This window comes from Pelmatolapia mariae, linkage group LG3_W, assembly GCF_036321145.2.
Source record: "Pelmatolapia mariae isolate MD_Pm_ZW linkage group LG3_W, Pm_UMD_F_2, whole genome shotgun sequence".
NCBI lineage: Eukaryota > Metazoa > Chordata > Actinopteri > Cichliformes > Cichlidae > Pelmatolapia > Pelmatolapia mariae.
This window is the reverse complement of record NC_086229.1, coordinates 87,941,636-87,955,081: the sequence shown is the minus strand read 5'-3', so window position 1 is coordinate 87,955,081 and position 13,446 is coordinate 87,941,636. Positions and strand designations below refer to the sequence as shown.

General features: G+C 41.4%; 1 protein-coding gene across 3 annotated transcripts in view; it reads left to right on the top strand.

Annotated features, from left to right (window-relative positions):
* The window catches only part of LOC134624973 (neuroligin-2-like), a 234,804-nt gene that overhangs the window by 141,324 nt on the left and 80,034 nt on the right, over positions 1-13,446 (top strand). For 2 of the 3 annotated variants that reach the window (XM_063470221.1, XM_063470220.1), the window contains one exon: positions 12,673-12,822. In XM_063470221.1, the coding sequence (XP_063326291.1) occupies positions 12,673-12,822 (150 nt within the window). Of the gene's footprint in view, positions 1-5,043; positions 5,183-12,672; positions 12,823-13,446 lie in introns of those variants that run through there. The other variant, XM_063470222.1, reaches the window with a different exon arrangement.

Genomic DNA, 13,446 nt, shown 5'->3' with positions numbered 1-13,446 from the left:
CCTTCCTGTAATTGTCTGCGCCGACAAGCAAATCAAATCTAGCTTAATGTAAAGCGATACAACGCTAGACGACTGCTGAGCTGCACTGCAGCGTTGTTGTTTGTACTCGTGCCTCAAATATCTGTGTACTCACTGGGCTGAGTAGTTTCTGTCATTGCATGAATCTTCTCCGTTATGCACTAAATGTAAAGTGTTAGATAGACGCACTGACGTTATTAAATGCTTTCAAATGTGTTTAAACAGCTGCTTTAGAAGTATTAAAATAGAACTGCTGACTTGAAAGGCAGCACAATAATATATCATCTTAAGATCTTCATGGAGCACTCTTTAAAAAGGCTCTGTCTCAGTGTGCCTTCTGCACAATTCATATTTTTTGAAAAGATAGATTTACTTAAAAACGTATCTCAGAACACTTAAATGCAGCCATAAAAGAAGAGATCAAATAACGTGTAATCATATTATAGTAGAAATAATAAAGTGAGTCTGACATTGATATTAAACTGAGGTATTCTAGTAGAGTAGCTTTGCATAGCTGACATTTCAAAGCATTCTTTTATATACATATATATGTATTTATTAGGGGTGCAACGATGCACAAAATTCACGGTTCGGTTCAGTTCGATACTTTGGTGTCAAGGTTCGATATTTTTTCGATACAAAAAAATGTTCATGCTTTTTTAAGTTGTCATTTATTAAAATTATAAATATATATTTTAACTCAAAAGTACAGTTTTTAAATTTAATGTTGCTGAAACAACAAAGTAATAAAAAAATAAATCTATCTGATTGAGAAATCACTCATCTTTGGAAAAGAGACTTTATTACAGAGAAATGGCTCTTTCCAAAATAAAAGCTTCTTGTGGGCTATATTCTCAGCAGCATATTAAACATATCAGGTCCCCATAAGAAGAATCATGTGCTAACGGCTGTCTAAATGACTCAGGTAAAGTTTGTAGCATGCCTGCTTGTTGTTTTTGTCTGCTTCCACTTGTCTTCGCACTAGGATGATGTCGGAGTAAATGTGCAGTCATATTCATTGTGTTCCTACTAGTGCTGTCAGCATTAATCTGAAATGACGTTAACGCCACAACACGGCAAATCTCCCTTAACGAGCTACCACGGATCGACCCGTGCGTGGGGCTGGACGGCGTCAACACGTTAACGAGCTAACTGCTAAAGCAGTAGTTCGCACCCATGTAATTGAGCATTGCGTGGCACATCCGATATACTGTTTTACTTTTGTCCATGACGCGCTTACCTTCAGGGTCATACTTCACATGAAGACCAAAATAGTTCCAAAGGCCAGATCTGAATGCGGGCGGTGGAGGTTCAATTTGCCATGTTGCAATGAGCTAGCTTCTGTCTTGCTAGCTTGCTCTGCGCTCAGTGGATCTGCGCTCGACAGTGCAGCCTAGGCGCAGTAGACGAACGCAGATCCACTGAGCTCTCAACACAGACAGCATCGTCAGAAGAAAAGTTGATAAAATAAATTAAAAATGTTGTATTGTTCGATACATATGCGTACCGAACCGAAAGCACTGTATCGAACGGTTCAATATTGATACGAGTATTGTTGCACCCCTAGTATTTATGTGTTACATGCACTGAAAATATAATCAAACGAGACGTTTTGCCCTCCACTAATATTGGACACATTTCAGTAGACTTTGCTTCAATTGGCTGCCCATCACAAACAGAGGGTATGAACAGCAGGTGGGCGGGGGTTTTGTGCTCACTGGATGTCATCATGTATGCCTGAGATGATCATGTAAGGGAGAGCGAGTGGCATCACTATAAAAATTGATCATTAACCGTGTGGGAATTAGAGCCATTTTCATGCAACAAGCAATTTCATGGGCGTTTCTTGTTATTTCAAGACAAATGAAGCAGATAGAATTTCTGAATCTGAATTTAATCTGAAATCTGATTAAGTGTGTTTGTGTTGTTAGAGCTTTTCACTTTAATATTAAATATGAGATCCAAACAGATGCCAGTGCAGGTGAGAGAGATCATCATGAGGCTGAAAAGCCAAAATAAACCAAGACTTTAAAGATCGCACAAGACAACTAAAGTGAGTGATCACATAACTTCACAGCTTTTGATCAAGGCAAGAAGACACCCTGGGAGGCAGGCGTATCATGGTCAAAGTCTACAATCAAGAGAGATGTTTGTGAATATAAATAAAGATTGACACAACAATGTGCAAACTGTTGGTTACACTCAAGAACTGGAAAGGCAGGTTCGACTTTTACACAGTTCTGAAAATCTTTGGATAAATGAAGAAGTAGCAGAATGATGGGAAGAGGAAAGTATGGAGAAAGGTTGTGATCTGAAGCATGCCACATTATTTCTCAGACATGGTGGAGACAGTATTGATGATGTGACTGCTGATAGAAGCAGCAGAAGCAGCTCTGAAGTGTAGACGGCTATACTCTTGGCTCAGATTCACCCAAATGCTGCAAAACTGAGTGGACAGCGCTTCACAGTGTTAGTGGATGATGACCCATCGCATACTGCGAAAGCTACCCAAACAAGACAAAGAAACTGGGTATTCTTCAAGTTAGTCAGCTAATCTCAACCAAACAAAATATGATTTTTAGTTATTAAATACAAAACGGATTGACACAACTGAACACATACTAGTGAGACTAAAGGAATATGTAACAAAGTAACAAAGAGATTTAAATATAGAAAAGAAAGTAACTAAAGACAGAACCATGACAGTTAGATGTTCGTACACTGACTTTAATATCTGAAACTTTGGCCATCTTTAATGTGAGAGGTAAATATATAACAGAATATTAAGAACGGATTCACATGTCTGCTTGTTTCTCCTGCACTGAGCAAGAAATGTTCAGCGTGTGAGGAGTCAGTGTTATAAGTTAACTATGTGGCAGAACACAGATAATTGGTCATTTAATTTCTGACACAAATCCACAAATTATTAAGGTGGTCTGACCAACCACCTTAATAAAATGCCTTGACTTTCCTCGTTTCACTGCAGAAGTTGTTGGTCCTCACAAGCGTTATTATACCAGACCGCAGACACGCACGTCCCAGATGCAATCAGCGTGGCCTTTGCCTTGATCCATTGTGCTCTAACGATTAAGCCTTATACCCCTGCTCGGTGGGTCAGCTCTGCTGCTTTGCATCTCATCACAGCCCATTCATCACCACACGTCTGTCTCCACCTCCAGCAGCCCTCTGTGACATCAGCTTGCTGCTGACCTCCCACCGAATCACGTGCACGCTCATCTCATTCACAACAAACTGCCTCACAGTTAAGAAGACCAGAAATGATGAAGGCCAGACGGACAGCAGGTTAAAACTCTGTTCTTAGAATTACACAAATAACCATAAGGGGTGAAATTAAATACAAACAAGATATTAACTGAAAAGCTTTTTCTATTCCAAGAGGTAACCCTTCCACTTCGAGGCTTCTTCAATACAAATCCTAACAAGTAAAGTTTATATGCTATGCATTTTAAATACGCCATCATTTAAAAAAAAAGGATACTCACACTCTTATTTCCCACTATTTCCCAATATCTCACCCATAAGTACTTTTTCAGTATTTGACGTTACTTTCTCAGGTACTCTTTATCCTTCAGTTGATCCCTTTTTTTCAGTTATTGTTCGGTAATTGCCTTGCCTTTTGTTTTGTTGCCTGTTAACGCCAGTGCCCAGGAAACACTGTGGATGGATGCACCTTTTTCTGCTTCCTCTTTGGGTGCTTTTCTTCCAAGTCCAGCTGAGGAGTTTTCCTGCTGTTTTGCTTTAGTGGACAGGAGTCTGTATAAGAACAACTTCACCGCTCTCTCTTTCAAGTTACAGATACATAAGGGTGTGGCAATTTAGAAAAATCTGGCCTTGGCAAAAAGGACGTTTTTGATGTACAAATGAATCTCTGAGGCTCTTGAATATGCATCATTGACACACTGGTGCCTTGCATTTTGGATTCTAGCAAAAGACGCACTTTTAGTTTTCAGCGAGTGTTTTCTCATTGAGGAAGCTTCTTTGCATATTCAGAGTGAGGATTTATCCCAGAATATATTTAGCACCATAATTTGGGGAAATTTCACATATATACGTATTTGTTTAAAAAAAGGCCTGACCTGCACACTGAAGATAAGCTTTCAGAAATAATTCCAGTCCATCATGACTGAAATTACAGAGCTCAGAATTAAAGAAATATGCCCTGATGTGTTCTCTCCATTACCCTGTAGCAATATTTCCACTACTCTGTAACCTTTCTGTTAATTGGAACACTAACACAAAGGGCCTCTGCGTATTTGCACACAGATGACAGCTCATCGTTTGCTTCGAGCAATTTCACTATTATTACGATTTGGAACCTGAGTGTAAAAGGCCAAAAATTTATCTCTACCTCATGCGCTCGTGCGTACACGCTCGCTGGTCACACGCTCTTTTGGAAGTTGAAATGGTGGAAAAACGCATTAAGTGAAACCTGCATGGAAGAAATAAAAATGTTAATTCATACTACATTCTGTATGATTTCCTCTTCCTCTTCCCGAGTTGTCGCTTCGCCCCAATGTGATTCAATATCTTTTTAATTATGGCTTTTGAAAGGAGAGGGCCCTATACTCACCATCTCTCCATGCTCAGGTCAACATATGGGAAGATGATATCGCACTGTTCTGTTACAAAGTAAAATATGCCTTTGAAAGCATAGCCTCTGCTGCTGTGGCTCAAAGGGGAGAATCTACCAAGTCGTGATGCAGTTGATTCTTGGGTTAGTCCTACTTTTTTATTCCCCCCACCAAAAAAATCAACAGCTAAAATATTCATGCAGACCTTTAAATCCGAAGGCACTTCATCTTTCCAGATCCTGTCGGAAATAAGCGCATGTCAGAGTTTCCCCTCCCTCTCAGCAGGCTGTGTCAGTGTTTACTGTCAGCAAACATCAATTCCCATAAAATCAGCGGCCGACGGTGACGCACAGAGCGTGGCCGACTGCGCTCCATCCCCATGACTAATCACTCATTTGATGATGCAGTGGAAAGGAAGCCGTTTGTCTCCATCGGGGGACCAGGGGGTGGTGTCTCCGAGGGCCGTGGTGGACAGCGTGCTAAACTGGAATGCTCGACACAAGTTTAGGCCTAATCGTCTCATTGTCTCCGTTCTGCTTGAAAGGATCAGCAGCCGTGCTAAGCTCCTCGGGGTACCAGCACTCAGCTGCTCTCTGCCATCTTGCTTTGTCTTCGCTGCTGTTGTTTGTGTTTACTGAGCCGAGCAGTGGTTTTTTTTTTCCATTGGCACCGTTCGGTTATTAGATTTCATTCGTCTTGTTGAATTTGTGTTTTAGTTAATTGTCGTTTAACCTGTGCATCGTGGCATCCTTCATAGTAACTATTGGCCTTGGAGTGAATATGCATTTCTTTTTATCAGTAATAATTGAAAAATGGATTTTAAGTCAGGATAGGTTTGATGGCACGCCCGTCCATGTGCACGCATGGACTGTTTGAAGTGCGAGAGCAGCACAAAGTGATGCCTGCCAGACATGTTCCTCTGTTCATGTTCATGTTTGAGTGTTCTGTTGCCGTTACTCGCCTGTATTCAAATTGTCTGGGATCATCGGATGCCTCGGATTTATTGAAAGAACTTAGATGTATCCAGCACAAACATGGCTGGCTGATGTTTGTTTTGGGCTCCAGAGCGAGCTCTGACAACATTTCCGCGGCTGAGCAGATTATGTTACAGTGTCGTGCATTTTTCACTATAGCCGAGAACAACTTTGGCAGCTGAGGCGGTATGCTGACTTTAAAGATTGTCGAGGGAGTGTAGGAGAGGAGCGGGGGGGTTGGTGCAGAGGACCTTCCAAAGGTGAAGAGGCCGGTGTACAGGTGTGCAGTGGAGGTCACAGACTCGTGGTAGCGAGCCAGCACTGATCCTTTCTCTATCTCATATCCTGTCCCAACTAACTAGCAACATATTCCAGTATTCTGTGAGGTATTTCACTGCTATAGGATGCAAGGGACAGTTTCTGCCTTCAAGTCGCAGGGTTTAGCTGTCCCGTGAGAATGGATCGTGATCTATGGGCGCCCGGGGAAAAATAGCAGGTGGAGGTGTGTGTATTTATGTTAATGAGAGATGGTGCAAGAACTGCACACTTTGAGAGTCATATAGTTCTCAGGTTATTGAGTTTCTCCCCTTCTACATCCCTCAGGACTTTGCAAAATTATTTATAACTTGTTTATATTCATCTGAGACCAAATACTAGGCCTGCTGAAGATATAATATATCATGCGGTGGTTAGGCTTGAAAATGTTGCTCTTGAGCTCCCAAAATTTGTATGAGCGGACTTCAGTGGCTGCTCAGTAAGACAGATATTGTCCCGCTTTTATCAGTATATTAATTATCCTACCAGGGGAGAGAGGATACTTACATAGAGGGGGTATCCAAAACCCACTGGAGGGGGGAATAAAATGATGACTTTACATGATGAGGAGTCTTCATGGATGACTTGAAAGAACTGCATGCCACATTATCAAGCTGTAAATGTAAAAATACCTCAGTAAATTGGCCTGCTTCTGACTCCAAATGTTGGGAAAGTGGAAGGCGATTCTTAGTGATGTATCACACCGTCTTTATCGTGAATATATCTTAACACCATCACGATGCAGGTGCAGGTATCAGCTTTGTAGACTTCTTGTAGCCAGTAATCGTTTATACGTAGTAGAAGAAATCTGTTGACAAAGGCAGGTAATGTGATACTTTGTGTGTTGAGCTGGCACACTGGACTTCTTCTTCTTTAATCAAAAAGTAATAATGTGCTTTACTATATGTTCCTTTAATAAAACAGTAAATTTGAAAATTCACGGGTAACATGATTAGTAATATTTTAGCGTTAAAATTATAATTTCAGTTAAAGAGCTTGCACATACTGGTGGAAAAACCCTTACTGTTCATTTAGATCAGCTGTGGCGCAAACCTCAGGGTGAGTGGGTGGTGTAATAGATTTGTTAAGCACTGTATGATACTCAGTATGTCAGATAAAGATGGAAAGGAGTTGGGTTGCAAAGTGGCTTGGAGATGCACAACATGTGTGGGCAGGCTAAAGTGGGTAAAATTGCTCACCCTATTCACATCTGGATGCACAGACAAATAACACTTGAGCCATCAGCTGTTGGTTAACACTGTGATCAGTGAATCTACTGGATTTGAACTCAATATGACTTTGCAGGCTATCTGAACTAACGCCATAACTGATTTGTTCATAGTTTATTTGGAATAACTGAAGGAATCCTGTTAGTAATTTAGTAGGGAATTTCAGCATTATCTCAAAAATCTAGGTTTTATATCCAGACACATAAAACCTATTGACACTCACATTTTTAATGTTTGATATCCCACTCTGCCTTTAGTAATTTGCTCCACCTGAAGCCTGTAACAAGTCCCAAAAGTCAGCAAAAAATGTATTTTTCCATCCGTTAATTTAGTAAAAAAAAATCTTGCGCCCTTATTACAGTCGACTACTATACAGCCGTCTAACAACTACTTGTTTCAGAGAACTGAACATGACAACCCAACAGCTGCCTGAGAAATTTCATTAAAAACGAAAACATCTTTGATCACGTAGTTTACATATGCTGTACAGCTTAGCGTCCTGCCATGAAATTGGCTGCACACAAAAAATTAAAATAAACTTTGTTGTTTTTCGCAAAATTCACGTCCTCTGCTGTGCTGAAGCTTCCGTTTACATCATTTTAAGATTTGGCTTGAGGACGCACATGATGTCGTAGCTGAATGCGTTCTTTCGGTTCAGCAACTTTTTGAAGACTCTGTTTCTTGTTTCTTATCCTTGGCTCTGTATCTCGGCTGCTGCGTGGATTCAAAGTGACAATGCAGATTGTGTCTTTGAACGCAGACATCGACTCGTAGTAAATGGATACACGGGCCTCTCTTTAAAGACGCACTTGTCTCCCACCTGTCTTGAGATTGTCTGCCTTCATCTTCAACTTTCCTTTTCGTGCCGTTCTCTGTCAGCTAATGTGTTAGTTTACAGTAAAAGCAGAATTGCGGTGTGGTGTGTGTTGCTGCGTACACGCAGAAGGGCCAAAATTTGCTGAGATCTTAAAGGACGGGTTTGGCCCTGTCCTTGAGTTTGACATATTTTAGACTGTTAAGCTGTCAGCCTGCATTTGAGGTACTGAATCATCAAATATTCAAGGTTCTCAGTTTTTGTACAAAAATGACTACAATAACCAAGAAGACAAGACCCTCATCATTTATTCCACATTGACATAAAAGCAAATGTTATGTTATTAAGAGATTTTTCAAGTATTTGCCATGGCCATACAGAGAGAGAGAGAGCAATAGGCGGAAGTTTCAAATAATTACGTCCATTTTTGTGAAAACCAACAGTCCAAAGACATGCAGTTAGTGGGGTTAGGTTAATTGGGGATTCTTAACAAGTGTGAATGAGAGTGCAAATGGTCAGTGCATTAGCCCTGCGACAGACTGATGATCTGTCCAGGGTGCACCTTGCCTCTCACCCTATGGTAGCTATGATAGGCTTCAGCCCCACCGCAGCCCTGATAAGGATAAGTGGAAGAGAATGGATGGATGGTTTCCCCAGTATCGACCTGCCAAGTGCTAAACTTCGAGCAGAGCGTTGAGCAGAGACCTCTCTCCCATATGCCGTCAAACCCTCTGTTTACAAGGGATGGCCAATCAGATAAAAGCTGCCATAAAGGGAGCGAGGCCCTGAAAGAGCAGGCTGTTAATACATTTTATTTCAGAGGGTAAGCTGGGGTGCTGCGCCCTCTACTCTAGCAGAGTGTAAGATTAAAAATAGAGGTTAAACTGAGCACAAGGTCCCTCTAATGCTAAATCATTTGTATGTGAAGTTGAAAAGCTACAAACTAATAATTATAGCTAAAAGTAAAGCACAGAGAGTCTTACTTGATATGAAGTGGATCAGTTGTGGGAGGAAAAAGGGAAAAAAAACTAGAAACTTGGAACTTTTTACTTTTTTCCCTTGAAATATTAAATGAAAATAAACTTTTTTTTGCCAAAGACATTGGCAAAAGAAAGTTTTTACTAGGGTCTGAAATACACGTATAATCATTTGGAATTATACACCAACTGTAGGTGGTTACTTACATAACTCACAGAGGTCTTATACGCAAAAAGTATTACAAATCATATGAAAAATATCAAATGCTGTTAAACAGCTGTGGCCTATAGCTGTTATCAGATTAAGGCAGTTGAGCAAAAGGTTTATGATTTTGTTCCCTGTTGAAATGGAAATATTTACATACTTTAGCAGAGATGGCGCAAACACTTCTGAAAAGCCATAAAAGCCATGAAACAAAGCGCGAGTAAACCTCAGTCGGTCGCCCTGTACAGTGGCTGCGTTGACCTGTTTTATAAATCTACTCCGTTTAATTCCTTTAGTCGAACATGTAAATGTTAGTGTAAAACAAATGAGTCAGCTTTAAGCCCCTCCTTTAGCTCATGCCTGTGTGAGAGTATTCACCATCTGCCCATTATAAACATGGACGTCAAGGATTTGTCGAGGCTTTGTATGTATACGTGGACACTATCCCATTTCCCCAGCTGCCTCCATGGTATGGGACATTCTGTTGTCGTGCAGCACCTGTTCACATTGTCAACAAAATAACTGAAGAGAAACAAATTATGCAAAAAGTATTTTTAAAGCATGATTGCAAGCTTTGATAAATGATTGAAATTTTTTTTCAACCCACATGTGGTTCAAGTATGGAACCTGAGGGTGGAGAGCTAACCACCAGCCCATCTGTGGGCATTGCACGCTAAGCTTTAGTTGTGGTAGAAACACAACAAAGCCAGAGGCAGAGAAAGAGAGAGAAAGAGAGGGGGAGCTTGTTACCCTCGAGGGCCTCGGTCCTATCAGTCACTGTGCCACAACGATTCGCCCTGTAACTGATCCGTGGACGCCGAGTCTACAGGTCAACTGTGACAGACTGCTTTGTGCGTGTGTGTGTGTGTGTTTGCATCTTGTGGGTTTGTGTGCGTGTGCATCTGCATTCTGTCCCTCGATGCCGGGGGCTGTCGCTCTTCATCTCCTGCAGCAGAATGCAGAAACATGCATGTAGGAGGTGCGCATGTGGTCATTCGCTGCTAATGAAATGACATGCAGGTAGAAGCACGGCGAAGGGCATCATGGGGTTAGGCATGCAGGACAGCAATATGTTGCCACAGCAACAGTCAATGAGACTTTGTCCAAGTGAGAGGGAGAGGCAGGAGAGGCGGAAACAAGTCAAAGTGGAGCAGTTGCCATAGCGACTTCTCCATTGCAACTGCCTGTGAATTTCTCTCTCCCCGGTGTGAGTGTGTCTGCCTGACTGATGCGCTGGTTTTAGCGCCATAGCTCTGGATGGATGTGTCTGTGACACCCTAGTCTATCACCGGAGATTTACGGTGCTACATTTGCAGCCACCTTACATACGTCTGTATACTTAACACGGCATCTACATATATATAAGCAGCTTTCAAAGGGAGCCGCACGCCCTCCATCTCTCCTGCCTTCTATAATAGATGCAGTAGTGGTTATTTATGTGGTTATTCGCCACTACTGTTTGCTCATATCCTCAGGCCTGCACGCACACACACTCGCAGACGCACAAACAGAAGCCAACAGGGGCTGTCACTGTGCCACTCTTCTGAGTCTTCTGTGCCATATGCTACCGTAGGCTCCTGGCAGGCAGGAGCGACGCTGCTCACAGTCAGCTAGGAGACTGGTTCAAAGGCCAACGAGGGCCCATCGGGGACCGTCCTACGTGCACACACAGCGCTGCAGGAGAGGGCGTATGCTGAAAACTCTCAGGACTGACATTGGATGCTTTCTGAAATGAGCCGCATGAGTTTCTTAGTGGAGGATGCCAGAATTTATCATCATAGTTTCCCTGAGCAACAATAGAGTTTAAAGGGCACCTATTATGCTCATTTTCAGCTTCATATTTTTATAATTAGACTCCACTGAAGTAGTTTTAAGAGTTTTATGGTTCAAAATAGCCTTTATTCATCTTTTACCAGGTCTTGGTGCAACCTGTCAGTTCATCCAGTGTCTGAAACTAGCCATTTCTGCTACCTTTCCAACGTTCCTCTGATTGGCTGCCCTTTACAAACAAAAGATCTGAACAGAAAGTGGGTGGGGTCAAAGAAATGTTCTGTTTGGAGGCCATCCCCTCAAGCTAGTGGTAGAGAAATCACTGTCTCATTGTTTGTATTTTTTGTTTAATATGAGCATCCACCACTGTAACAGTATATTATATGTATATATCATCATATATTATATATAAGAGAAAATAAGGAAATAAATAACACAGTAGGTCTACATTAACTGAATACCTTCAGCTTGCCTCAGAAATTCATGTTTACAATATATTGCAGAGAATATGTTTATAAGTACTTGTTTTCACATTTTTTAAGCATTATTATTTAAGCTAGTGTTGTCCAGGCAACACTAGTTTAAATCACTATAGCTAATAATAGACAGATCCTGCCTCCAGTATGCACATTTATACTTATTTTCAGTAAAATAAATACAGAAAACTTTACAGGAAGCAACTCTGGAGCTAAACTTTGTTTTCTAATGTTCTTGCATAACATTTTCATGGGTAACTTTTTAGCTATCTTTCCATTTTTCACCTCAAGGCAGGACCCACCAACAATTTGTGGCAGTGCAAAATGATAGCGTCCAAGAAAACTGTGTTCTTCTAGAGATTCCACACAGGGGAGTTGACCTAGAAATAGGTTTCTATAGCTGTCCCTGCAGCTCAAGGCGACTTGAAATTTGCATTTATGGGGGTTCCGAGTTCCAAGGTGCAAAATAAAACGAGGAAATTATGTAAATTTATTGCACACATGATATATTGAGAGCCAGTGGCCTTTTATTTTGTGTTGATTGCGCACTGAATGCTCTTCAGAGGGGAGTATACAGACATCAGCTCCACTCCTTTGGGGCCCGGCTTTGATATGTTTCCTAGTGTCATCCTGGTACCTTCTTTTTTACTTTCTGTATGTTGTGCCACATTGCTTTGAGTGTGTTTACTAGAGAGTGGCTGTTTGCACAGTGTTAAACATCTCTTCTCTGCAGCAGAGAGCTCTTTGGGGTGAACTCTGACACCAACACGTTGAGCTACCCCATCATAAGAGCTGTTGTGCAGATATTCTGTGAATTTATCTGGACATTCTCTGTTGAAACTAATTGCCTCAGGCTGCCATCAATTTTCAGTTGCACACACAGATGCTTTTGCACTGCGCTAGGAATTGCATCAGTTTTAGTCAATCTGGGCCTCAGTGTGAAGTAAAGACTGATGCACGACAGGCTCTAATGTGAAGCACTACAGTAGCTGGTAATTTTCTTCAAGCCTTTTTTTCTCGCTTTAATCACCAGGAAACATTTGACAAGATTCTCACGGTGGCTCCTCTTGTTACTGCCTGTTGTTAGAATCATTGGCTGAAATCTAAATTAGCTCAAGCCCATTTTTAAAGGTTGGCATCCAGCCGCAGGAAGTAATGCAGCACTGATCCAGTGCTGTGTTTTCATCACGCTGCAGTTTGTTCCATATACTGTGGTCTAACACAATGTCTAATCATAACTGTGAATGCAGTTATTGACTTTTTGTTCTTTCACACTCTGTTTTTCCCTGTTTGTGCATGTAGATATCCGTGACCGCAGGAAGAAGCCGGTGATGCTGTTTATTCACGGCGGCTCCTACATGGAAGGCACAGGAAACATGTTTGATGCCAGCGTCCTCGCCGCCTACGGCAACGTGATCGTGGTAACCATGAACTACAGGCTCGGCGTGCTCGGTGAGTGGCCCTCATGACTTTTTCATGCTAACAGATTTGCACCAACAAATAGATTAGATATATATTCCATATCTCCCCAAACACTGAGCTAAAAGAACGTTTTTTTCTTTTCTCTAAACTGAGTCGATGATGGGTGACATGAATAGAATCCATCATTGTAATGACAACCAGTCCAGGGCCTGATCGTTACAGCTCACTTGCTTATAGATTTCCCCTCACTGTCTAAACACTGATTGTGTAATTCTTTAATTTTCTTTGAATACTGATGGGCTTTTTTTGTTTTGTTTTGTTTTTTTTTTTACAAAACTTTTGCATTGTAAACCCTTTCTTGGAAACAGGGGGAGCTGAGATGAAGACACTAGCCAGACTGTTTCAGCTGAAACACACCAGAAAGGAAGTTTGGCTTGCCTTTACCCAGTGTGCAGTGTGAATAAAAAGAAATAAAAAATGTTACAATTCAAGCTTAGTTTCCATGGTATCCCTTGGTGATGGTGCCAAGATAGATCACGATCATTTGGTAAAGTTGTGGATGAATCTGGTATCTAGAAAAATACAAGTATTGTGGTGGAGCCTGATACAATGGGACTGGAAGGATCAAAGTATAAAAATGTGCAAAGACTCATT